This window comes from Dendrobates tinctorius, unplaced genomic scaffold, assembly GCF_039654945.1.
Source record: "Dendrobates tinctorius isolate UK_male_01 unplaced genomic scaffold, ASM3965494v1 ptg000015l, whole genome shotgun sequence".
Classification (NCBI taxonomy): Eukaryota; Metazoa; Chordata; class Amphibia; order Anura; family Dendrobatidae; genus Dendrobates; species Dendrobates tinctorius.
This window is the reverse complement of record NW_027361683.1, coordinates 33,915,166-33,940,023: the sequence shown is the minus strand read 5'-3', so window position 1 is coordinate 33,940,023 and position 24,858 is coordinate 33,915,166. Positions and strand designations below refer to the sequence as shown.

At 47.6% G+C, this 24,858-nt stretch overlaps 1 protein-coding gene across 6 annotated transcripts in view; it reads left to right on the top strand.

Annotated features, from left to right (window-relative positions):
• Window positions 1-4,478: 4,478 nt before the first annotated feature.
• The window catches only part of LOC141076086 (receptor-type tyrosine-protein phosphatase U-like), a 240,061-nt gene continuing 219,681 nt past the window's right edge, over window positions 4,479-24,858 (top strand). For 5 of the 6 annotated variants that reach the window (XM_073563387.1, XM_073563370.1, XM_073563381.1 and 2 more), the window contains exon 1: window positions 4,480-4,708. In XM_073563387.1, the coding sequence (XP_073419488.1) occupies window positions 4,621-4,708 (88 nt within the window). In that variant the 5' untranslated portion in view covers window positions 4,480-4,620. Of the gene's footprint in view, window positions 4,709-24,858 lie in introns of all 6 variants that reach the window. The other variant, XM_073563349.1, reaches the window with a different exon arrangement.

Here is a 24,858-nt window from a genome sequence, read left to right as displayed (position 1 = left end):
GAAAGTGCTCCTACACCCAGCACTCGCAGTGCATCATTGACACCTGGAACATTGGCCCACATGTCTGATTATCCCTTGCAGATCCTAAAAAGGGACCCCCGCATTGCCAAAATGATGAACGATGACGACTACTGGTTGGCCAGCATCCTGGATCCACGCTATAAAGGCAAATTCCAAAACATCATGCCACAGGAGAACCTAGAGCTAATATTGGCTAACAAGCAACTCTGGTAAACCATTTGTTTGAGGCATTCCCAGCACACAGCGGCGGTGATGTTTCTCCCACGAGCCATAGGGGACAAAATGGAAGAGGTGTTTGTGGTGCACACAGCCGAAGTGGCGTTGGACACAGGGGTTTCATGACCTGTCTGTCGACCAAAAATGTTGATGATCTAACCTTCATTAAAATGAACCATGCATGGGTTTCAAAGGATTTTGTCCCACCCTCCCCTGCTGACACGTAGGTTGCCAGAAAAATGGCTTGCTTTTGTCCTCCTTTTCCGCGGACTTCTCCAATTACTCCATTTGCAGCTGCTGATTGTCCAACATCAACATATGCCATTTTTTCCACCTCCCTAACTGGGCTGCCTCCCCCCACAAGGCTGGGGTCACCCGTGCGAGTGCCGTTGCCCTGGACAGGTGGGTGGGCCCACTCTTGGGCAACGGCACTGGCACAGGGCCCCTCATAGTACGCAAAAGTGTCTCTGCCGATGGGAGGGCCCTCCACCCGCCGTCAGACACACCGCCGTACTATGAGGGGCCCTGTGCCAGTGCCGTTGCCAACTGCTTGCTCAGGATCACAGCACTTGCAAGTTGAAATACTTACCTCTCCCTGCTCCACCGCCGTGACGTCTTCCGCGTTTCCTGACAGTGACATTCTGGTCAAAGAGCGTGATGACATCACGTCTGTACGCCCTCTGTCTAAACAGTCCAAGTGCAGTGAGATGGAAGATGGGGACGACGAGCAGTTCAGACTAGTACAGGGATTCCCTAGCGAGGAGACTTATTTAATTGTTTTCAATGTTGGGACAGCAATTTTTGGGAGCACTATACTCTGGAGAATGATATATGAGGCCCACCATACACTGGAGCATTCCAAAGGTGGACATCAGACACTGGAGCAGCATTTACAGGGCCCCTTATGCACTGGAGCATTAGAAATGGGGCCCATTATATACAGTTGTGGCCAAAAGTATTGACACCATTGCAATTTTGTCAGATAATACTCAGTTTCTTCCTGAAAATTATTGCAAGCACAAATTCTTTGTTATTATTATCTTCACTTAATTTGTCTTAAATGAAAAAACACAAAAAGAATTGTCCTAAAGCCAAATTGGATATAATTCCACACCAAACATAAAAAAGAGGGTGGACAAAAGTATTGGCACTGTTCGAAAAATCATGTGATGCTTCTCTAATTTGTGTAATTAACAGAGCCTGTAACTTACCTGTGGCACCTAACAGGTGTTGACAATAACTAAATCACACTTGCAGCCAGTTGACATGGATTAAAGTTGACTCAACCTCTGTCCTGTGTCCTTGTGTGTACCACATTGAGCATGGAGAAAAGAAAGAAGACCAAAGAACTGTCTGAGGACTTGAGAAACCAAATTGTGAGGAAGCATGAGCAATCTCAAGGCTACAAGTCCATCTCCAAAGACCTGAATGTTCCTGTGTCTACCGTGCGCAGTGTCATCAAGAAGTTTAAAGCCCATGGCACTGTGGCTAACCTCCCTAGATGTGGACGGAAAAGAAAAATTGACAAGAGATTTCAACGCAAGATTGTGCGGATGTTGGATAAAGAACCTCGACTAACATCCAAACAAGTTCAAGCTGCCCTGCAGTCCGAGGGTACAACAGTGTCAACACGTACTATCCGTCGGCGTCTGAATGAAAAGGGACTGTATGGTAGGAGACCCAGGAAGACCCCACTTCTTACCCCAAGACATAAAAAAGCCAGGCTGGAGTTTGCCAAAACTTTCCTGAAAAAGCCTAAAATGTTTTGGAAGAATGTTCTCTGGTCAGATGAGACAAAAGTAGAGCTTTTTGGGCAAAGGCATGAACATAGAGTTTACAGGAGAAAAAAAGAGGCATTCAAAGAAAAGAACACGGTCCCTACAGTCAAACATGGCGGATGTTCCCTGATGTTTTGGGGTTGCTTTGCCGCCTCTGGCACTGGACTGCTTGACCGTGTGCATGGCATTATGAAGTCTGAAGACTACCAACAAATTTTGCAGCATAATGTAGGACTCAGTGTGAGAAAGCTGGGTCTCCCTCAGAGGTCATGAGTCTTCCAGCAGGACAATGACCCAAAACACACTTCAAAAAGCACTAGAAAATGGTTTGAGAGAAAGCACTGGAGACTTCTAAGGTGGCCAGCAATGAGTCCAGACCTGAATCCCATAGAAAACCTGTGGAGAGATCTAAAAATGGCAGTTTGGAGAAGGCACCCTTCAAATATCAGGGACCTGGAGTAGTTTGCCAAAGAAGAATGGTCTAAAATTCCAGCAGAGCATTGTAAGAAACTCATTGATGGTTACCGGAAGCGGTTGGTCGCAGTTATTTTGGCTAAAGGTTGTGCAACCAAGTATTAGGCTGAGGGTGCCAATACTTTTGTCTGGCCCATTTTTGGAGTTTTGTGTGAAATGATCAATGCTTTGCTTTTTGCTTCATTCTCTTTCATGTTTTTTCATTTTAAGACAAATTAAATGAAGATAATAATACCAAAGAATTTGTGTTTGCAATCATTTTCAGGAAGAAACTGAGTATTATCTGACAGAATTGCAGGGGTGTCAATACTTTTGGCCACAACTGTATGGAGCATTATTTGGGCCCATATGACAGTGGAGCTTCATCCATGGGGACAAACATATACTGTAGCATTATGTGAAGCTCATCATATACTGTATCGAACATTATATGGGAATAATGATTCCGTATGGAGAAATATATGGGCCTCATTACTCTGTATGGTGCACTATGCGGTGGCCATAATACTGTATGGAGTAATATACTGTCCGTTTTTGGAGCTATTGGAGAATTTAAAATGGATATCAGTCATGTGATGTAAGAAGTGAAGTATTTTTCATTGTACTATACCGCTATTTCTCTGCCGTATCAGAGGATCATGAATTGTGGTATGTGTTAAAGGGGCCCACTGACACTCTTTGGCCTGGGCCACACGAAAACCTGGAGCCAGCCCTACCCCCCCACAACTTTAGCCAAATAACCCCCAGTTTTCAATGCATAACTATTATTATAAAGTAAATTAAGATTGACAAGCTTAAGTAATAAGAATTGATGTCGTTAGCATTGAAATGGGCACAGTAGGTGTGTATCCTGTCCTCCACTCACTGCCGACTTTTCTTCCCCATTGACTTGCATTGGGTTTCGTGTTTCAGTCGGCCTTCGACTTTTCACGATAATCGGCTGATTTCGTTCGACCCGACTTTTGAGAAAGTCGGGTTTCATGAAACCCGACTCGACCCGAAAAAAGGCAAAGTCGCTCATCTCTATTCCCCACCTATAAAGCTCAGTTAATATAATACACACCTGTATATATGGGATGTGTGTTCATTCCTCTATCTACATATATTACATGTTCATTCCCCACCTGTAAAGCACAGGGAATATAATACACACTTGTTTATATTGGATCTGTGATGATTTCCTAATTGTCTACATATAAATCACGTTCACTTCATATCCATGATACATAAGAAATCTCTAATACCTCTCCATGTCTTTGGACCTATAAGTTACTATGTTCATTCTTTTTCTTCATTCTTTTCAGTATGCCTGCTGCGGAATATGTTGGTGCAATCTAAATAAAGATTATTATTATGTGTGATGTAATCATCTGATGGAACCACATCACTGTGCCTGTGACTTCTTCAGGTCTCACAACCATGCCTGAGAAGTTCCAGCTGGAACCCGGAAGGTGAACTGACCAGATCCGCTCCTGTGTCCACTGTGCAGCCATGAAGGCTGTGTGCACACGCTGCGGATTCTGCTGCAATTCCGCAGCGGATTTGGCCCTGCGGTGTACAATACCATTATTCCCTATGGGAAATGGAAAACGCAGTGCAGACGGTGCGGAATTTTCAGCGCGGATTTTCTGCAGTTTCTAAACCGCAGAAACATGTCAATTCTTTCTGCGGATTCCGCAGCGGTTTACCATCTCCTCCATTGTGGAGATGGTAAAACCACAGAATAATCCGCTGATTAACCGCAGGTCTGATTTTGAAAATCCACGCTGATCAATCCGCAGCAGATTCCGCAGCGTGTGCACACAGCCGAAGCCTGGGACCTGTAGTTACACACACCCTCCGGTGCAGAACAAACTTGGATGAACTGTTGCGCTGGATTCCTAATACCGCCAGCAGATGGCACCATTGCTCCACGTTCCCCATGGGTCCAGCAGGTGGCAGTGCGGGCGCTTTTTACTTCTCGTCCATGACGTCAGTCCCGATACACTGAGCTGGTCTGACACTCCGCTCCACTCTGCAACTTTCCTGTGCTGGAGCAGGAATGAAAAGGGGGGAGAGGAGGATGTTTTGAGAGAGGGGGGAGCCTGCAGGTTGGGCCGCAGGGGGCAGAAGACTAGACTAATACAGAAAGATGGAGAAGAGCAAAATGTACCCCCGGCTGGCACTGCTGCTCCTGGTCGCCCCCCTGTGCTTCCCCCTGGAGACTGAGACTCCCACAGGTCAGTGACTGGTTGCTGCTGCTGTTCCTCCCCTCCTCCCTCACTTACTCTTCTCCTCCTCCTCTTCACCCCTTTGCCCACTTCTGTGCTCCTTGCCCCCGTATTCTGCCCCTCTTCCCTGTGTGCTGCCATAGTGCAGCTCCTTCTCCTCCAGCATTGTTCCTCGTTCCCCCTGTCCTACCCTGTGATAGCAGCCAGTGCTGCCATCTGTTCTACCCCTGCATTACGCCCCCTGCCTGCAGGCATGGTCACTGCCCTGACATGTCCTCTCTGCCCAGGCTCCCACACTCTGTCTCCTCACCTGAGTGCCCCTAGACATGACCAGTCATACTAAAGCCACAGGATCACTTCACAACTCGGATCTGAGGCTCAGTCACAGCAATAATCATTGTGTCTAAAGTCCAAAAGATCTGTTCTGACCGATGCAACTTAATAAGTCACATATAATGGAAACAGACGGCAGATTCCTGATCCACGAGAACAATTCCTGCCATTGTAGACAGCCAGAGCAGGGAAATGCCTCTGTTTGTTTCTCTTTGTATTTATTTGTTTCTATTTTCTGTTTTTATTCTTTATTTGGCAGAATGTAACAACTCGTTAGCTCTCATTACACTTGCTCTTTTCCTATGAAAGACTCGACACATTTCTGTATGTGCAATCTTGGTTGCCAGCCTTTCACCTTTTCTCCTGGCCAAACAGGATCTCACCCCTATGCCGCTTCCAAGCCCCTTCTCAGCTGAGACCCTTCTTAATTTTATTTATTGATTTTAATCATTTATATAGTGCCATTAATTCCACAGTGCTTTACAGACATTATTCTGAATCTATAGATCTTTTTGTCATTTCCACCTGTTAAAAGATGGATGTTCAATGCCCGTTCCTTTATGCCTGGCACACCCTTTAAATATCTGTAATACTACATAGTATCTGTGGAATTGTTCCACCTTTCTTATTTTATTCTTTCATGGTATAGTGGTCCAGTTTAGTACTATACCCGTTACACTCTACTGTCTTCTGCTTGTCTGTGGCATCACTTATCTCCCTGCGTGTGCTATGTACATACAATAACTACTTCTCTGTGTATACATCATTCTCCCCTTATACACTACCACCCACATTCAATTTATTTTTTATCATTGCTTTTGAATGTAAAAACTTCCCTTCACCCACTTCCACTCCACTTGCTTAATTCTCTTCTTCACGCTTTCAAAACACCTTCCCCTCCTCCATACCTTTATTTCCATAATCCCTTTCCTCTTCGCTATTTACGGTTTAAAATACCTCCCTTTGATGTGTTTTTTTTTCTTTTGCAAAGTGGATAGAGGAGGGGGGTATGTGCTGTGCTCGTATACTGGAAACCTCACTCAGACGACTTGTAAAGTTTGGCTTAATGATGGAAGGGCTTCAGAATGTTCATTAATTAGTTGTTAACATGTTAATAATTTATAGAAGTTGTTTTTGCTGATACAAGGAAAAAATGTCAGCACTAGAATCTGCGGGGACAGATAAAGGAGAATTTGGTGAGCTTTTAATATATTCCAAGGCAGGGAGAGTCTTAAGAGGCAGTTACATAATGAGATAGGGGGGGTATAAGGAGCAATTACATTTGGGGGTGTAGAAGTGTGGATGGCTATGAGAAATAAGTCATGGAAGGAACTTGGCTGGTAAAGCGGAGTTATAGTAAACTGTTCATATATATTCTTATAGAGGAACCTGTTGCTGATGACAGTAGTGTATGGCAGGTCAAGGAAAGGGCATATTGTCTTATTCAGGGGTATCCAGAATCATTAGGGACTGAACGCCTGCTTCAAAGAGAAGACATGTCTGCAGCAAAATGTGTCAGGTGCCACCCTGAGACCTGGTGAATGGCTGAAAAGGCTGCCAAGGAGGAAGGGTATACCTGACAAGCTATGGCACCCTCTAGTTTTTATTCTACCTGCATAGAAGAAATTAGGACTTTTATTGGTCTTCTACAAATCAGACTAACTTTTGTGAGGACTGACATCTATGAAATAGATGGCCTGTAATGAGAAGGGTAGTAAAGTGTCTCATCTCAGAATGCATATACAAGGGGATGGAGGCTGTTGTGGAACCCTTCCATTGAGGCTTTGTTGTTTTGTGTCAGCATTAACCTCAACAAAAGCGCTTTTATTATCCTAAGATCTTCAGATGAGCTGAACTCAACGACAAATGACTTGTTCCAGCAGTGAAATAGTCAACTGTGACTCTGGACCTTCATGTTTTGACTCCTCTTTCTTGCTGGTGATTAACCTCATATCCTAAAGAGATCAAAGCCCCTTTTCTTTATATCCCTACCTTATGACTGCCTGGTCCCCTCTCATCAGTGTCCTCATTATGACAGGCCAGAGGTCTGGGCCTTGTGGTGTACGTGTTCTTACATGTGTGCCCACTGCACCGCACAAGCACTGACAATGCAGGTGGTTGTATTGATCAGTGATCCATAAATGCACTAAGCATTTCCCATTGTGAATGTGCGACCGCACTGGGAGATTGTGCTGGCTTCCCTTTGGCCAGAACATTAATAGAAAGGATTCTCTTGGGTTTTTCTGTTGAATTGTGGCTTTATTCTGTCTTGTGTATAGTATATTGTATGCATTGTGGAATGATTCTAGCACTGAGATGTTCCAAGGGTCACATTGATGCCACAAACCTGCATTCAACAGATTGGTTACGCAGAGATAAGCATTGATGTCCTAGCAGTATACTCCTATACTCTATGCTCCTGGTCACTATACTCTATTCCTGCAATTAAAACTTCAGTATAATCCTGGTAAAGTAGGATTAATGTGTTTAGCTACGCTCTTGAAGCTTTGTACCGATTATGCGTTTTCTTTCTTGCATTGTGCCGAAATTCCTTACACCAAGCCTTCTCAAAAGGATCAGGAATCAGGATGGTTTCATGATCATGAGATTAATGTGAGAGATTACACAAATTTCCACTTGCCCTACACATACTTTACACTATTGTGGAGCCCCTATTAACATCTGACTACAACTTGTCCAAACAGGCACAGGGGGTCTGAAGAGGGAGACAAAAGGCTGCTACAGCCTGAATAGAAGGAAGCAAAAGTGCAGGTTAATAGTGGAGAAGACAATCAGGCAGGGGGTGATAGGAAAATTATATGCTTGGGGCAATAGGGATAGGAGAGAAGGTGCTGGAGGTGGATGCTAGGAGGCTGCACTGGAGAAAGTGCTGGAGGTGGATGTTAGGAGGCTGCATCGGAGAAGGTGCTGAGGTGGATGATAGGAGGCTGCCCTGGAGAAGGTGCTGGAGGTGGATGATGGGGGCTGCACTGGAGAAAGTGCTGGAGGTGGATGATAGGGGGCTGCACTGGAGAAGGTGCTGGAGGTGGATGATAGGGGGCTGCACTGGAGAAGGTGCTGGAGGTGGATGATAGGAGGCTGCACTCGAGAAGGTGCTGGAGGTGGATGATAGGAGGCTGCACTGGAGAAGGTGCTGAGGTGGATGATAGGAGGCTGCCCTGGAGAAGGTGCTGGAGGTGGATGATAGGAGGCTGCACTGGAGAAGGTGCTGGAGGACACACTGGAGAAGGTGCTGGAGGTGGATGTTAGGAGGCTGCACTGGAGAAGGTGCTGGAGGTGGATGATAGGAGGCTGTACTGGAGAAGGTGCTGGAGGACACACTGGAGAAGGTGCTGGAGGTGGATGTTAGGAGGCAGCACTGGAGAAGGTGCTGGAGGTGGATGATAGGAGGCTGCACTGGAGAAGGTGCTGGAGGACACACTGGAGAAGGTGCTGGAGGTGAATGTTAGGAGGCTGCACTGGAGAAAGTGCTGGAGGTGGATGTTAGGAGGCTGCACTGGAGAAGGTGCTGGAGGTGGATGATAGGGGGCTGTACTGGAGAAAGTGCTGGAGGTGGATGATAGGAGGCTGCACTGGAGAAGGTGCTGGAGGTGGATGATATGAGGCTGCACTGGAGAAGGTGCTGGAGGATACACTGGAGAAGGTGCTGGAGATGGATGTTAGGAAGCTGCACTGGAGAAGGTGCTGGAGGATACACTGGAGAAGGTGCTGGAGGTGGATGTTAGGAGGCTGCACTGGAGAAGGTGCTGGAGGTGGATGATAGGAGGCTGCACTGGAGAAAGTGCTGGAGGTGGATGATAGGAGGCTGCACTGGAGAAGGTGCTGGAGGATACACTGGAGAAGGTGGTGGAGATGGACGTTAGGAAGCTGCACTGGAGAAGGTGCTGGAGGATACACTGGAGAAGGTGCTGGAGGTGGATGTTAGGAGGCTGCACTGGAGAAGGTGCTGGAGGTGGATCATAGGAGGCTGCACTGGAGAAATTGCTGGAGGTGGATGATAGGAGGCTGCACTGGAGAAGGTGCTGGAGGTGGATGATAGGAGGCTGCACTGGAGAAGGTGCTGGAGGATACACTGGAGAAGGTGCTGGAGATGGATGTTAGGAAGCTGCACTGGAGAAGGTGCTGGAGGATACACTGGAGAAGGTGCTGGAGGTGGATGTTAGGAGGCTGCACTGGAGAAGGTGCTGGAGGTGGATGATAGGAGGCTGCACTGGAGAAAGTGCTGGAGGTGGATGATAGGAGGCTGCACTGGAGAAGGTGCTGGAGGATACACTGGAGAAGGTGGTGGAGATGGACGTTAGGAAGCTGCACTGGAGAAGGTGCTGGAGGATACACTGGAGAAGGTGCTGGAGGTGGATGTTAGGAGGCTGCACTGGAGAAGGTGCTGGAGGTGGATGATAGGAGGCTGCACTGGAGAAATTGCTGGAGGTGGATGATAGGAGGCTGCACTGGAGAAGGTGCTGGAGGCTACGCTGGAGAAGGTGCTAGTGGTGGATGTTAGGAGGCTGCACTGCACTGGAGAAGGTGCTGGAGGTGGATGATAGGAGACTGCACTGGAAAAAGTGCTGGAGGATACACTGGAGAAGTGCTGGAGGTGGATGTTAGGAGGCTGCACTGGAGAAGGTGCTGGAGGTGGATCATAGGAGGCTGCACTGGAGAAATTGCTGGAGGTGGATGATAGGAGGCTGCACTGGAGAAGGTGCTGGAGGTGGATGATAAGAGGCTGCATTGGAGAAGGTGCTGGAGGTGGATGTTAGGAGGCTGCACTGGAGAAGTTGCTGGAGGTGGATGATAGGAAGCTGTACTGGAGAAGGTGCTGGAGGTGGATGATAAGAGGCTGCACTGGAGAAGGTGCTGGAGGTGGATGATAGGAGGCTGCACTGGAGAAGGTGCTGGAGGTGGATGATAGGGGGCTGCACTGAAGAAGGTGCTGGAGGTGGTTGATAGGGGGCTGCACTGGTGAAAGTGCTGGAGGTGGATGATAGGAAGCTGCACTGGAGAAGGTGCTGGAGGTGGATGATAAGAGGCTGCTCTGGAGAAGGTGCTGGAGGTGGATGATATGAGGCTGCACTGGAGAAGGTGCTGGAGGTGGGTGATAGGGGGCTGCACTGGAGAAGGTGCTGGAGGTGGTTGATAGGGGGCTGCACTGGTGAAAGTGCTGGAGGTGGATGATAGGAAGCTGCACTGGAGAAGGTGCTGGAGGTGGATGATAAGAGGCTGCTCTGGAGAAGGTGCTGGAGGTGGATGATATGAGGCTGCACTGGAGAAGGTGCTGGAGGTGGATGATAGGGGGCTGCACTGGAGAAGGTTCTTGAGGTGGATGATAGGAGGCTGCACTGGAAAAAGTGCTGGACGATACACTGGAGAAGTGCTGGAGGTGGATGTTAGGAGGCTGCACTGGAGAAGGTGCTGGAGGTGGATGATAAGAGGCTGCATTGGAGAAGGTGCTGGAGGTGGATGTTAGGAGGCTGCACTGGAGAAGTTGCTGGAGGTGGATGATAGGAAGCTGTACTGGAGAAGGTGCTGGAGGTGGATGATAAGAGGCTGCACTGGAGAAGGTGCTGGAGGTGGATGGTAGGAGGCTGCACTGGAGGTGCTGGAGGTGGATGATAGGAGGCTGCACTGGAGAAGGTGCTGGAGGTGGATGATAGGGGGCTGCACTGGAGAAGGTGCTGGAGGTGGTTGATAGGGGGCTGCACTGGTGAAAGTGCTGGAGGTGGATGATAGGAAGCTGCACTGGAGAAGCTGCTGGAGGTGGATGATAGGAGGCTGCACTGGAAAAAGTACTGGAGGATACACTGGAGAAGTGCTGGAGGTGGATGTTAGGAGGCTGCACTGGAGAAGGTGCTGGAGGTGGATGATAGGGGGCTGCACTGGAGAAGGTGCTGGAGGTGGATGATATGAGGCTGCTCTGGAGAAGGTGCTGGAGGTGGATGATAGGGGGCTGCACTGGAGAAGGTGCTTGAGGTGGATGATAGGAGGCTGCACTGGAAAAAGTACTGGAGGATACGCTGGAGAAGTGCTGGAGGTGGATGTTAGGAGGCTGCACTGGAGAAGGTGCTGGAGGTGGATGATAGGGGGCTGCACTGGAGAAGGTGCTGGAGGTGGATGATATGAGGCTGCTCTGGAGAAGGTGCTGGAGGTGGATGATAGGGGGCTGCACTGGAGAAGGTGCTTGAGGTGGATGATAGGAGGCTGCACTGGAAAAAGTACTGGAGGATACGCTGGAGAAGTGCTGGAGGTGGATGTTAGGAGGCTGCACTGGAGAAGGTGCTGGAGGTGGATCATAGGAGGCTGCACTGGAGAAATTGCTGGAGGTGGATGATAGGAGGCTGCACTGGAGATGGTGCTGGAGGTTGGTGATAGGGGGCTGCACTGGAGAAGGTGCTGGAGGTGGATGATAGGAGGCTGCACTTGAGAAGGTGCTGGAGGTAGATGATAGGAGGCTGCACTGGAGAAGGTGCTGGAGGTGGATGATAGGAGGCTGCACTGGAGAAAGTGCTGGAGGTTGATGTTAGCAGGCTGCACTGGAGAAGGTGCTGGAGGTGGATGATAGGGGTCTGCACTGGAGAAGGTGCTGGAGGTAGATGATAGGAGGCTTGCACTGGAGAAGGTGCTGGAGGTGGATGATAGGAGGCTGCACTGGAGAAAGTGCTGGAGGTGGATGTTAGCAGGCTGCACTGGAGAAGGTGCTGGAGGTGGATGTTAGGAGGCTGCACTGGAGAAGGTGCTGGAGGTGGATGTTAGGAGGCTGCACTGGAGAAGGTGCTGGAGGTGGATGTTAGGAGGCTGCACTGGAGATGGTGCTGGAGGTGGATGTTAGGATGCTGCACTGGAGAAGATGTTTGAGATGGCTGATAGGAGGCTGCACTGATAACACAGGTTAGAAGAGATTTGCTGTGGATGCTAAGGGGACATCAAACCTGACAAATATTTGTTGCTCTGCTGTCAAATACAATCCATAGTTCTCTATAAGCCAAGGCTGGACAGAATTCAGGTGCCCATGCATCTGGAAATGTGCTGCTGGCCCCCACCATTAAGGGCTACTTGTTTTGATGTTTATGGTAGTTCTTTTTGACTTGCTGCTACCATAGTCTGAATGGCTTGTGAAGTGATTTACAGTAATTTGTCTGTCCCTGCGGTATGCAGGCACCTCAGGGTGGAGAAAAGCTGACTGTACGTCCATCTCTGATCTCCCCGTTATCTCATCCAGTTACGAGGATCGCTATAAACATTTGTATCTAGCAGTGTGTCTTATACCGCTGTGTAATTTAGTCAGTGCTCCTTTCATAGGAAACGGAGAATCAGAACATTCATGACCAGTGGAGCAGCTTCGGAGAAAATTCCAGCTTCAAACCGTAGCCAGGGAAGGCAGCAGTTTTCCAAAAATCTTGTGCGCAGGCCACAATTGAGTTAGCCAAGCTTTTCATTTTACAGTGTTAGATTATGCATTTACAAGTGGTCTCGTTCTACATTATGAGAAATTATCTGTAGTGCTGTCAGATACCACAACACCTCATTATTCCGGGCCCCCCACCTCCATAATCTGCGCCATCACAAGTGGAAGAGAAAAGGTTAATGTTGTCTGCAATCAGTGATCATGCTGACTCTTCAGCTACATGGACCAGACGCTTCGGGAAACAATAGGGACCCAGCTAATCCCACAGACTGCAGCTTTTTAAAATCCCCCCTATTGTGGGAACTGGGGCAGCGTGTGTGCTCCAGGTTTAAGGGGAGGTAATAGCATCTCATTAGGATCCAAATTCATTTTCTTGTGACAGATAAAGAAGAAGCATTAAGGACTTTAAACTGAAATCATTTCAACAACACATTTTTGCTTCTGTTCATTGTTCGCATTACAGAAATAAATTTCTCGACTCATTTATCTGCTGCTGCATGTTAATTGGAAATAAGGGTCTTGATTACTTTGTGCGTTAATTCAAGATGTTGCACCAAGTTAATCAAAATGGTGCACAATATTTAATGAATTTTATTGTTGTGTTCTTTTGTCTTATTTGGATTTTTTTAGTAACATGTTGTAAACCCTATCAATAAGCTTTCAAGTGTTGCAGGATATCATTATACTACAAAAAATTACACTGCGCAACAAATTTCAGGGAAGTTCTTGTCCCCTGAGAAAATGTTATTGTATCTTATAGATTTTGATATGCTGAACACGAATATGTGCTCCAAAAGTCTGTATCACGTAAGGTTTTTAAGAAACAACAGTTTATAATCTACATCAGTGGTCCCCAACCTTTCTGACCTTGATAGCCACATTTAGCTTAGAGAGAGGGTCGTGAGCCACACTCAGCACTGAGAGAGGGTCGTGAGCCACATCCAGCTCCCACCCCCTTCAAAGTAGTGTCAACCAAAGCCCCTATTACGGGTATAATGATAACCAAAGCTTTTCCACAGAAATCACCCCAAATCAGTACACTGAGTTCCTGGGGTTGTTCCCACAATACCCCCATTCAGTATTCTCCCATCAAGGACTCCCAACACACTGTCACATCCAGCTTTGAGCACCTCCTCTAACAGGTAGTACCATCCTCCAGCGTACCATACCTAAATCATCTCTAAATCCCTAAGACCAGTAAATTTGCATCCAGATCAACACTTCTGTGCAGGGCTACTCAAAAAATTCACCATTTTGAGATGTACTCATACCTGTTTGCTAGACCTGGAGCTAATGCACCAAGCTGGCAGACAGTCAAGAGCCACAATTCCGTGGATCGTGAGCCACATGTTGCTCCCGAGCTACAGATTGGGGACCCCTGGTCTACATTATGACATCCGAGACACTACATACAGTACACGTGCATCGATGTCAGTAACAAAAGCAATTGTTCAAAAGTGTTTTGCAGATAACTTTGTTCCGTGTCAGATGCTTCTCGAATAAGATTCCAGCAATAGTCAGCCAGCATTGACGTACTCTACTTTGCCTGGTACCTTTTCTCCATCAGTGCAATTTCTTGGTGAAACCTTTCACCGTGTTCATCGCTAACGGCACCAAGATTGGCTGGAAAAAAGTCCAAGTGAGAATGTAGAAAATGCATTTTTAGTGACATATTGCATTTTATCAAATGACATGCTGTGAGCATGTTGTCCACGAGTTGGTCAAAGTTCGCTGCCCTGCTGTTGCCAAGGAAGTTGAAGGTCACATCTTTAAAGGCTCTGTATGCCACTTGTTCAGCACCTTGCAAAAGACCATCAAAGCTTCTGTCAGATGAACGAGTGATAACACTCTATAACAACAGGCTCATGGACAACCAACAGTAACTTGATCAATGACTTGACTACTATACACCCAAAATGTAGGTTAGTTTAGTAATTTGGGGTAGTACGATGGCTCAGTGATTAGCACTGCAGCCTTGCAGCGCTGGGGTCCTGGGTTCAAATCCCACCAAGGACAACATCTGCAACGAGTTTATATGTTCTCCTTGTATTTGCGTTTGTGTTCTCCGGGTTCATTCCAAAGACATACTCATAGAGAATGTAGATTGTGAGCCCCAATAGGGACATATAAGTGAGTAAATAAATTAAAAAAAAATAAAATAAATAATTTATAAAGAGTATTATTGCCGATCTCTTCTGTACATTATTTAACTAAGGATACTAAGTTGTTAGTCATGGTTAGTGGCTCGTTCATTTGACAACCATGCATATGTATACTCTGTTTAGCCAAGTGTGAATGTGTTGCCAATGAGTCTCATTTCCTTTGAAAACGATCCTTCATTCCCTCAACATAGGGTGAAAATTTCATATATATTAAATGGTGATTTGAAGCCTACTGTGAACGGCCACCCTAAGGACAGGATGCACTTATTGAGGTTATCTAACCAACAACATTTGGAGTAGTGCTATCCACTTCTATCTATGGGAACAGTGATAAGCAGTACACCTACACCTTCACATAGTATTTTGTGATTCCCATCTCTTGATTGGCGGTGATCCAGGGATATGACCCAACTGATCATACATTTATTTGCTAGTCTGTGGATGGGTGATAAGTAGAGTTGAGCGAAACGGGTCGAAAAATTTCAAAAGTCGACGACTTTTGGCAAAGTCGGGTTTCATGAAACGAAACCCGACCCTAGGATGAGGTCGGCCACGAGGTCGACGACTTACGCGCCAAAGTCGCATTTCAAAAGTTTGTTTTGCGCTCTTTTTCAGCCAATCAGGATCCACGGACACTGTGGGCAACGTGATGACATAGGCAGGGGTCACCACCATCTTTCAGAAGGGCATGCAAGTGATTGGCTTGCTTTGGTGGGCGTCACAGGGGGTATAAAAGGGCGTGCACGCCGACCGCCATCTTACTTCTGCCGATCTCAGTATAGGGAGAGGTTGCTGCTGATTCTGTAGGGAGAGCGTTAGGTTAGGGAAGAAGACAAAAAAACTGCTTCTGCTGCTAGCGATTTGGCCTGCACAACACACCAGTCACTGTGTGTGCAGTGCAAGGGGAGGCTATATAGTGGTGTATCAGTGGTGTTGGTTGTTGGGCTGCCTTCTAAGGCTTCCTGACATTCCTGCATTGCTGTTTACCCACTGCTCCGCAAACTGCTTTTTTAAAAGCAATCCCAATTTTTTTTTTTTGTCCTGCTGAGATGAAAAAAAAAATGCTTCTGCTGCTAGTGATTTGGCCTGCACAACACACCAGTCACTGTGTGTGCAGTGCAAGGGGAGGCTATATAGTGGTGTATCAGTGGTGTTGGTTGTTGGGCTGCCTTCTAAGGCTTCCTGACATTCCTGCATTTCTGTTTACCCACTGCTCCGCAAACTGCTTTTTTAAAAGCAATCCCAATTTTTTTTTTTTTGTCCTGCTGAGAAGAAAAAAAAACTGCTTCTGCTGCTAGCGATTTGGCCTGCACAACACACCAGTCACTGTGTGTGCAGTGCAAGGGGAGGCTATATAGTGATGTATCAGTGGTGTTGGTTGTTGGGCTGCCTTTTAAGGCTTCCTGACAGGCTGGCATTGCTGTTTACCCAGTGCTCCGCAAACTGCTTTTTTAAAAGCAATCCAATCTCCCTTATCCTCTAGTCACTTTTGTCACAGCTGTGCCATCGAGCCTGTGACATAGCGCTCAGATATCAGTGGGCCTCACACAATCCAAAAGTGTCCAGTGTCCACAAGTGTCTGCAGAAATTCAAAATCTCCCTTATCCTCTCGTCACTTTTGTCACAGCTGTGCCATCGAGCCTGTGACATAGCGCTCAGATATCAGTGGCCCTCACACAATCCAAAAGTGTCCAGTGTCCACAAGTGTCTGAAGAAATTCAAAATCTCCCTTATCCTCTCATCACTTTTGTCACAGCTGTGCCATCGAGCCTGTCACATAGCGCTCAGATATTCATTGGGCCTCACACAATCCAAAAGTGTCCAGTGTCCACAAGTGTGTGCAGAAATTCAAAATCTCCTTTATCCTCTAGTCACTTTGGTCACAGCTGTGCCATCGAGCCTGTCACATAGCGCTCAGATATTCATTGGGCCTCACACAATCCAAAAGTGTCCAGTGTCCACAAGTGTGTGCAGAAATTCAAAATCTCCCTTATCCTCTCGTCACTTTTGTCACAGTTGTGCCATCGAGCCTGTCACATAGCGCTCAGATATTCATTGGGCCTCACACAATCCAAAAGTGTCCAGTGTCCACAAGTGTGTGCAGAAATTCAAAATCTCCTTTATCCTCTAGTCACTTTGGTCACAGCTGTGCCATCGAGCCTGTCACATAGCGCTCAGATATTCATTGGGCCTCACACAATCCAAAAGTGTCCAGTGTCCACAAGTGTGTGCAGAAATTCAAAATCTCCTTTATCCTCTAGTCACTTTGGTCACAGCTGTGCCATCGAGCCTGTCACATAGCGCTCAGATATTCATTGGGCCTCACACAATCCAAAAGTGTCCAGTGTCCACAAGTGTCTGCAGAAATTCAAAATCTCCCTTATCCTCTCGTCACTTTTGTCACAGCTGTGCCATCGAGCCTGTCACATAGCGCTCAGATATTTATTGGGCCTCACACAATCCAAAAGTGTCCAGTGTCCACAAGTGTCTGCAGAAATTCAAAATCTCCCTTATCCTCTCGTCACTTTTGTCACAGCTGTGCCATCGAGCCTGTCACATAGCGCTCAGATATTCATTGGGCCTCACACAATCCAAAAGTGTCCAGTGTCCACAAGTGTGTGCAGAAATTCAAAATCTCCTTTATCCTCTAGTCACTTTGGTCACAGCTGTGCCATCGAGCCTGTCACATAGCGCTCAGATATTCATTGGGCCTCACACAATCCAAAAGTGTCCAGTGTCCACAAGTGTGTGCAGAAATTCAAAATCTCCTTTATCCTCTAGTCACTTTGGTCACAGCTGTGCCATCGAGCCTGTCACATAGCGCTCAGATATCAGTGGCCCTCACACAATCCAAAAGTGTCCAGTGTCCACAAGTGTCTGCAGAAATTCAAAATCTCCCTTATCCTCTCGTCACTTTTGTCACAGCTGTGCCATCGAGCCTGTGACATAGCGCTCAGATATCAGTGGGCCTCACACAATCCAAAAGTGTCCAGTGTCCACAAGTGTCTGCAGAAATTCAAAATCTCCCCTGTCCTATAGACACCTTGTACCTTGTTTTACATTACTATATAGTTTGTTGGATTTTGTCTACATTTCTACCAAAAATGAGGAAGGCTGGTGGAAGAGGCCGTGGAATTGGGCGGGGGTTGGCAGCTGGTAATGATGGTGTTGGTGGTGGATCTGATGGTTTTGGCAAGAGCAAAATAGGACCGAATGCAGGAGGTGTTGAGCCTGCGTCATCGTCTGGCTACATAAGGCCTCGAACGCTTAGTTTTCTAGGAGTTGGCAAACCGCTTTTAAAGCCAGAGCATCAGGAAAAAGTTTTGTCTTACATTGCTGACTCAGCCTCCAGCTCTATCGCCTCCTCTTCTTCAGTTGTAAAAAGTAAAAGCACTGAGTCGTCATTGGAGGCTCATGTTCATGAACCACACCTTTCCTTGTGTCCTTCACCCCAACCAAGATTGAAGGATGATGCAGGCCATACTACTGATTACTCCATGGAGCTGTTTTCACATACCATGCCTGGATTATCAAGTCAAATGGTGAATTACCCAGGCCAAGATGAATCTGACATGGAGTGCACTGATGCACAGCCGCTGATGGATGATTCTGCTGGTACATTCACTCAGAGCACTACATTGTCCTCGCAGTGTACAGAGCCAGATTCTGACCCTGATGAGACTCAGGTGCCCCTTCCCGCACACTATACCACCATATACGGTGACACAGAGGAAGGTGCACATGACATAGAAGAGGAGGTGATGGATGACCCAGTTGTTGACCCAGATTGGCATCCATTGGGGGAAGAGGGTGCTGCTTCCAATAGCTCAGATGAGGAGCATCCACAGCAGACATCGACATCACAACAGCTGTTATCTGGCAGGCCCGGAGCACTCCAAAGACAGGTTCCAAACATCAAAAGAGTTGCTGGACAGCTTGTCCAGAGGGTCAAAAGATCACAGTGTGCTAGGCCGCAAAATGTCTGCCAAAGTAGGAAGAGTGCAGTGTGGCACTTTTTTGACCAAAATCCTCATGATCAGGCCAAGGTTATCTGTAAGAAGTGCGCAAAGACCTTTAGCCGAGGGAAAAATCTGAAAAATTTGAATACCAGTTGCATGCTTAGACATTTAACCAGCATGCACTTGCAAGCGTGGACACAACACCAAACCTCAAGTGCCACATGTGCAACTGATCACAGCGAAGGTAGTCAGCAATGCTACTTTGTTTCCCCCACTGTAAGCCCACCGGTTAGCACAGCAGCAAATGTTGAGGTGTCGTTGCAAGGCCACAGCAGTCAGGGAATCCCACTGTTATATCAACGAAAGACTGATTCTAGGCCATCAGAAAGAACACCAACTCCATCACCATCATCAACCCTCTCTCAGTCTGCCCTGTCCACCGCTACTTCCACCATATGCAGCTCTCAAGTCCAGCTCACCCTCCCAGACACTATGAGTAGGTCAAGAAAGTACTCAGTCTCTCATCCGCGTACACTGGGTTTGAACGCCCACATTGCCAAACTAATCTCGTTTGAGATGATGCCCTTTCGGTTGGTGGAAAGCGCAGCTTTCCGCGAACTCATGGCCTATGCAGTACCACGCTATGACCTACCCAGTCGCCACTTCTTCTCTCGCAAAGCCATCCCAGCCCTCCACCATCATGTGAAAGACCGCATTGTCCATGCACTCAAGCAGTCAGTGAGCGGAAAGGTGCACCTCACAACTGATGCATGGTCCAGTCGGCATGGCCAGGGCCGTTACGTGTCCATCACTGCGCACTGGGTTAATGTGGTGGATGCAGGGTCCACAGGGGACAGCGGTGGTGGGACAGTGCTGCCTAGCCCACGGTATAGGAAACAGTTGGCTGTAGGCGTTTGACCCTCCTCCTCCTCCAGAAGCGAAAGCTCCTCCACAGAGCACAGTCGTACGAGCACTCCATCTGCAGCTGCCACTGTTGCACACGATGTGTCCCCCTATCGAGCAGCTAGTGGAAAGCGTCAGCAGGCTGTGTTGCAGATGATGTGTTTGGGCAACAGACACACCGCCGAGGTGCTGGCCGAGTACTTGAAGCGACAAACTGAGTCATGGCTGGGCAGTGTACATCTTGAGGCAGGCAAGGTAGTTAGTGATAACGGCCGTAATTTTGTGGCAGCCATAGCCCTTTCAAAACTCAGCCATATACCTTGCTTGGCTCACACCTTGAACCTGGTGGTGCAGTGCTTCCTCAAAAATTATCCGGAGTTAACAGCCCTGCTCCAGAAGGTGCGAAGACTGTGCGCGCACATCCGCCGGTCGCCTGTACACTCCGTTCGTATGCAGAAGCTGCAGCGATTGCTCCACCTTCCCAACCACCGCCTCATTATCGACATTGCAACAAGGTGGAACTCCACCCTGCACAAGGTGGAGCGGCTGTGCGAGCAGAGGCAGGCCATAATGCATTTGTGGGAGGATACACGGACAGGCACTTTGAGAGCAGACATGGAGTTGACAGGTGTGCAGTGGTCGAAGCTGAAAGACCTCTGTAAAGTCCTTCAGCGTTTTGAGGAATGCACACGGCTGGTAAGCGCAGACGACGCCATCCTAAGCATGAGCATCCCACTTATGCGTCTGCTCATGCAAACTTTGACGCACCTTAAGGAGCAGGCGTCTGCAGCCAATGTTGACGAGGAGGAAGAGGAGGAGGGAATTCTTGATGACATTCAGCCATTGTCTGCTCAGGGACCTCTCCTGGACGAGGTGGAGGAAGAAGAGGAGGAGGAGGAGGATGATGGGGATGATTACTTAGGGGAGGAGGATGCATCTCGTGGGGCAAGTGAAAATGTTGGCGTGGCAAGGTCTGGTACAGGGTTTGTGCGTGACTGGAGGGATGTGGATTTGCCAGAAAGTGCTCCTCCAACCAGCACTCGCAGTGCATCATTGACACCGGGAACATTGGCCCACATGTCAGATTATGCCTTGCAGATCCTAAAAAGGGACCCACGCATTGCCAGAATGATGAACGATGACGACTACTGGTTGGCCAGCATCTTGGATCCACGCTATAAAGGCAAATTACAAAACATCATGCCACAGGAGAACCTTGACCTAATATTGGCTAATAAACAAGCAACTCTGGTAAATCGGTTGCTTGAGGCATTCCCAGCACACAGCAGCGGTGATGGTTCTCACACGAGCCGTACGGGCCGGGGGCAGCTTGGCAGAGGTGTTCGTGGTGCACACAGCAAAAGTGGCGTTGGAGACAGGGGTTTCATGACAATGTTGTGGACTGATTTTTCAAATACCGCTCACACAACTGGTAATACTGCATCGATGGAAAGTGACAGGAAACAGCAGTTGTCAACTATGGTTACAAACTACTTTTCCTCCCATATCGATGTTCTCCCACACAGGTCATTCCCCTTTGACTATTGGGCCGCTAAACTGGACACCTGGCCTGAATTGGCCCAATATGCCTTACAGGAGGAGCTCGCTTGCCCAGCTGCAAGTGTGCTATCGGAAAGAGTCTTCAGTGCAGCTGGATCAATCCTGACAGAAAAAAGGACCCGTCTGTCAACCCAAAATGTGGATGATCTAACCTTCATTAAAATGAACCATGCATGGGTTTCCAAGGATTTTGTCCCACCTTCCCCTGATGACACATAGGGTGACAGAAAAATGGCTTGCTTTAGTCCACCTCTTCCTGGGACTTGACCTATTTCGCCTTTTGCATCAGCTGAATGTCCAACATCAACATATGCCACTTTCTAAAACTCCCTAACTGTGCTGCCTCCCCCCCCATGGCCGGGGTCACCACCTAGCGCACGACACCGTGCGAGTGCCGTTGCCCTGGACAGGTGGGTAGGCCGACTCTTGGGCGCGGGCACTGGCACAGGGTCCCTCATAGTGCAATCAAGTGTCTCTGACGGTGGTGGTGCACACCCGCCGTCAGACACACCGCCGTACTATGAGGGGCCCAGTGCCAGTACCGACGCCCACGAGTGGGCCCCCCTTGCTTGGGCAGGGCCCCAGCATTTGCAATCTTTACCTCTCCCTGCTCCTCCGCTGTGTAATCTGGGCCGTCAAATCCATACTGTGCCTGACACCGTCTGAGCCTGCCTCCTGATGTACAGACATATATTTTGAATGTGTACGCTATTCATACATGTTATCCGGGGATACGGTACCCTTTCTAACCTTTGTGCAATCACGTGCAATCCATACTGGGCCTAACACCGTCTGAGCCTGCCTCCTGATGTACAGACATATATTTTGAATGTGTACGCTATCCATACATGTTATCCGGGGATACGGTACCCTTTCTAACTTTTGTGCAATCACGTGCAATCCATACTGGGCCTAACACCGTCTGAGCCTGCCTCCTGATGTACAGACATATATTTTGAATGTGTACGCTATTCATACATGTTATCCGGGGATACGGTACCCTTTCTAACCTTTGTGCAATCACGTGTAATCCATACTGGGCCTAACACCGTCTGAGCCTGCCTCCTGATGTACAGACATATATTTTGAATGTGTACGCTATTCATACATGTTATCCGGGGATACGGTACCCTTTCTAACCTTTGTGCAATCACGTGCAATCCATACTGGGCCTAACACCGTCTGAGCCTGCCTCCTGATGTACAGACATATATTTTGAATGTGTACGCTATCCATACATGTTATCCGGGGATACGGTACCCTTTCTAACCTTTGTGCAATCACGTGCAATCCATACTGGGCGTGAGAACGGCTGGCGAGCTGTTAAGCAAGCTACAGCACCTGTGGTTTTCACACGTAAGTTTTTCATTTTTTCAGGAATGACGGTTAGGCCTAATTCCGGAACTGCGGTTGACCTGCACTTACTGGGAAATCATTGTTCGCGGGTAATAATTGTCATCAGTGATCCCCATCACTAACGTTGCTCAGCGGGTTATCTGCACCTGTAAGCGACAAACGCTGGCCTTTTCAGTGTAGCGCACATGCAGCCACGGACATGTAATGGCATGACACACCAGTTATTGGCCAATCTCATGTGCCAGAGCCTCACGTGTCCCTCTAGTAAGCCGGACTCGGACCGCGGGGCATGACGGAGTCTCGTTCGTTAACGGAATTAAGCTTGCAATGTGTGCAACTGTTCTGTAGCTGGCATGGTTGAGGTTTCCCAGGTGGAGTCGAATTTAACCGTAGGCTCCACTCCTGGTGGTGCCCTTCTGGACATTCCTTTAAGGTTCAGCTTTGCAACCATACTTCCCACGTAAAACAAACACGTTGCCTTCATGAACGCTGTTTGGAGGGTCATGACTCGTGGGAATAACGCCGCCCAATCAGTTAACCTGCTAGAGAGATCGTTCATTGCTCCCAAGCATGACATCACACTCCCTAGGAAGAAGGTAATGCCACTGTGGCGACCGTACTCCTGGGGGCGACACAAGTGCACTGATGCCCAGCCACTGCTCGATGAATCTGCTGGTACATTGACCCAGACCACTACATTCCCCTCGCACGCTACACGGCCTGAGTCTGACCCTGATGAAACTCAGGTTACCCTTCCCATATACAGTTCCATCTTACACGGTGACAAAGAGGAAGCTGCAGATGAAAGTGCAGGTTCGGCCCACCCGCCATCAGACACACCACCGTACTATCAGGGGCCCTGTGCCAGTGCCGTCGCCAACGAGTGGGCCCCCCCCTGCTTGCTCAGAATCACAGCACTTGCAAAGTTGAAATACTGTGCAGTGAGATGGAAGATGGGGACGACGAGGAGTCCAGACAAGTACAGGGATTCCCTAGCGAGGAGACTTATTTGATTGTTTTCAATGTTGGGACAGCAATTTTTGGGGAGCACTATACTCTGGAGAATGATAGATGGTGCCCACCATACACTGGAACATTCCAAAGGTGGACATCAGATACTGGAGCAGCATTTACAGGGCCCATTATACACTAGAGCATTAGAAATGGGGCCCATTATGTTTGGAGCATTATTTGGGCCCATAAGACAGTGGAGCTTCATCCATGGGGACCAACATATACTGTAGCATTATGTGGAGCTCATCATATACTGTTTCAAACATTATATGGGACCAATGATTCTGTATGGAGAAATAGATGGGCCTCGTCATGAGATGTAAAAAGTGAAGTATTTTTCATTGTACTATACCGCTATTTCTCTGCCGTATCGGAGCATGATGAGTTGTGGTATGTGTTAAAGGGGCGCTCTTTCGCCCAGGGCACATGAAAACCTGGAGCCAGCCCTACCCCCCCACAACTTCAGCCAAATAACCCCCATTTTTCAGTGCGTAACTTGTATTATGAAGTTAATTAAGGTTGACAAGCTTAAGTAAGAAGAATTGATGCTTTTGGCATTCAAATGGGCACTGTAGGTGTGTTTCCTGTCCTCCTCTCACTGCCGACTTTTATTCCCCATTGACTTACATTGGGTTTCATGTTTCGGGACGACCCCGACTTTTCCCTATAATCGGACGATCTTGCTCGACCCGACTTTTGGAAAAGTCGGGTTTCACGAAACGAAACGCGACCCTAAAAAACCAAAAGTCGCTCAACTCTAGTGATAAGTGTTGTTCATGAGATAATCACTTTAAAAGTCTGTCAGTGCTTGCTTCTAAACCTAGCAAATGTTATTCAAAACTGAAAAGTAACAAGTTACTTGCTTTCCTAGAATATCCTTGTTAATGAATGTTATAATCAAATTGTTCCTGCTTATAATAGCAGTGATTCCAACATTGTCACAGAATCGTCATTTATGATATCCCTCTAGTATTACTCTTCACACAATGAATGGGATGCTGCGCTCATGGGAGCACCAAAGTGCTGATCGTTGACGGTGGCAGAAGTTGAACTTGCAACAATCAGACATTGATATTCCTTTACGTTGTAAGGAAAAAGATAATGTGTTCAATGTCTTATTACCATCCTTTTCATTAAGTTTTTATCTGCTTAGAAATTACTATTTTAATTGTACCCGATTCCCCATAAACATCCAGTTACAGCTCACGCGAGTGTGCACGATATTATAATAGTGAGATAGGGGCTCATCTGGAGCAAATCAATATGTTTAGACAGGTTAAAAAGCGACAAGTACCCTTGTGTATTCGCTAGAACTAAAGAATAATAAGTCCGTTCCTTTGTCATAAGATTACCAGCAAAGCTCACCAGATGAGGGACGGTGCATATGGTGCTTACATCATCCTCAAAAACTAGATGAAGATCTGCCACAGTTGAAGCCTCAGTTTTCACCAC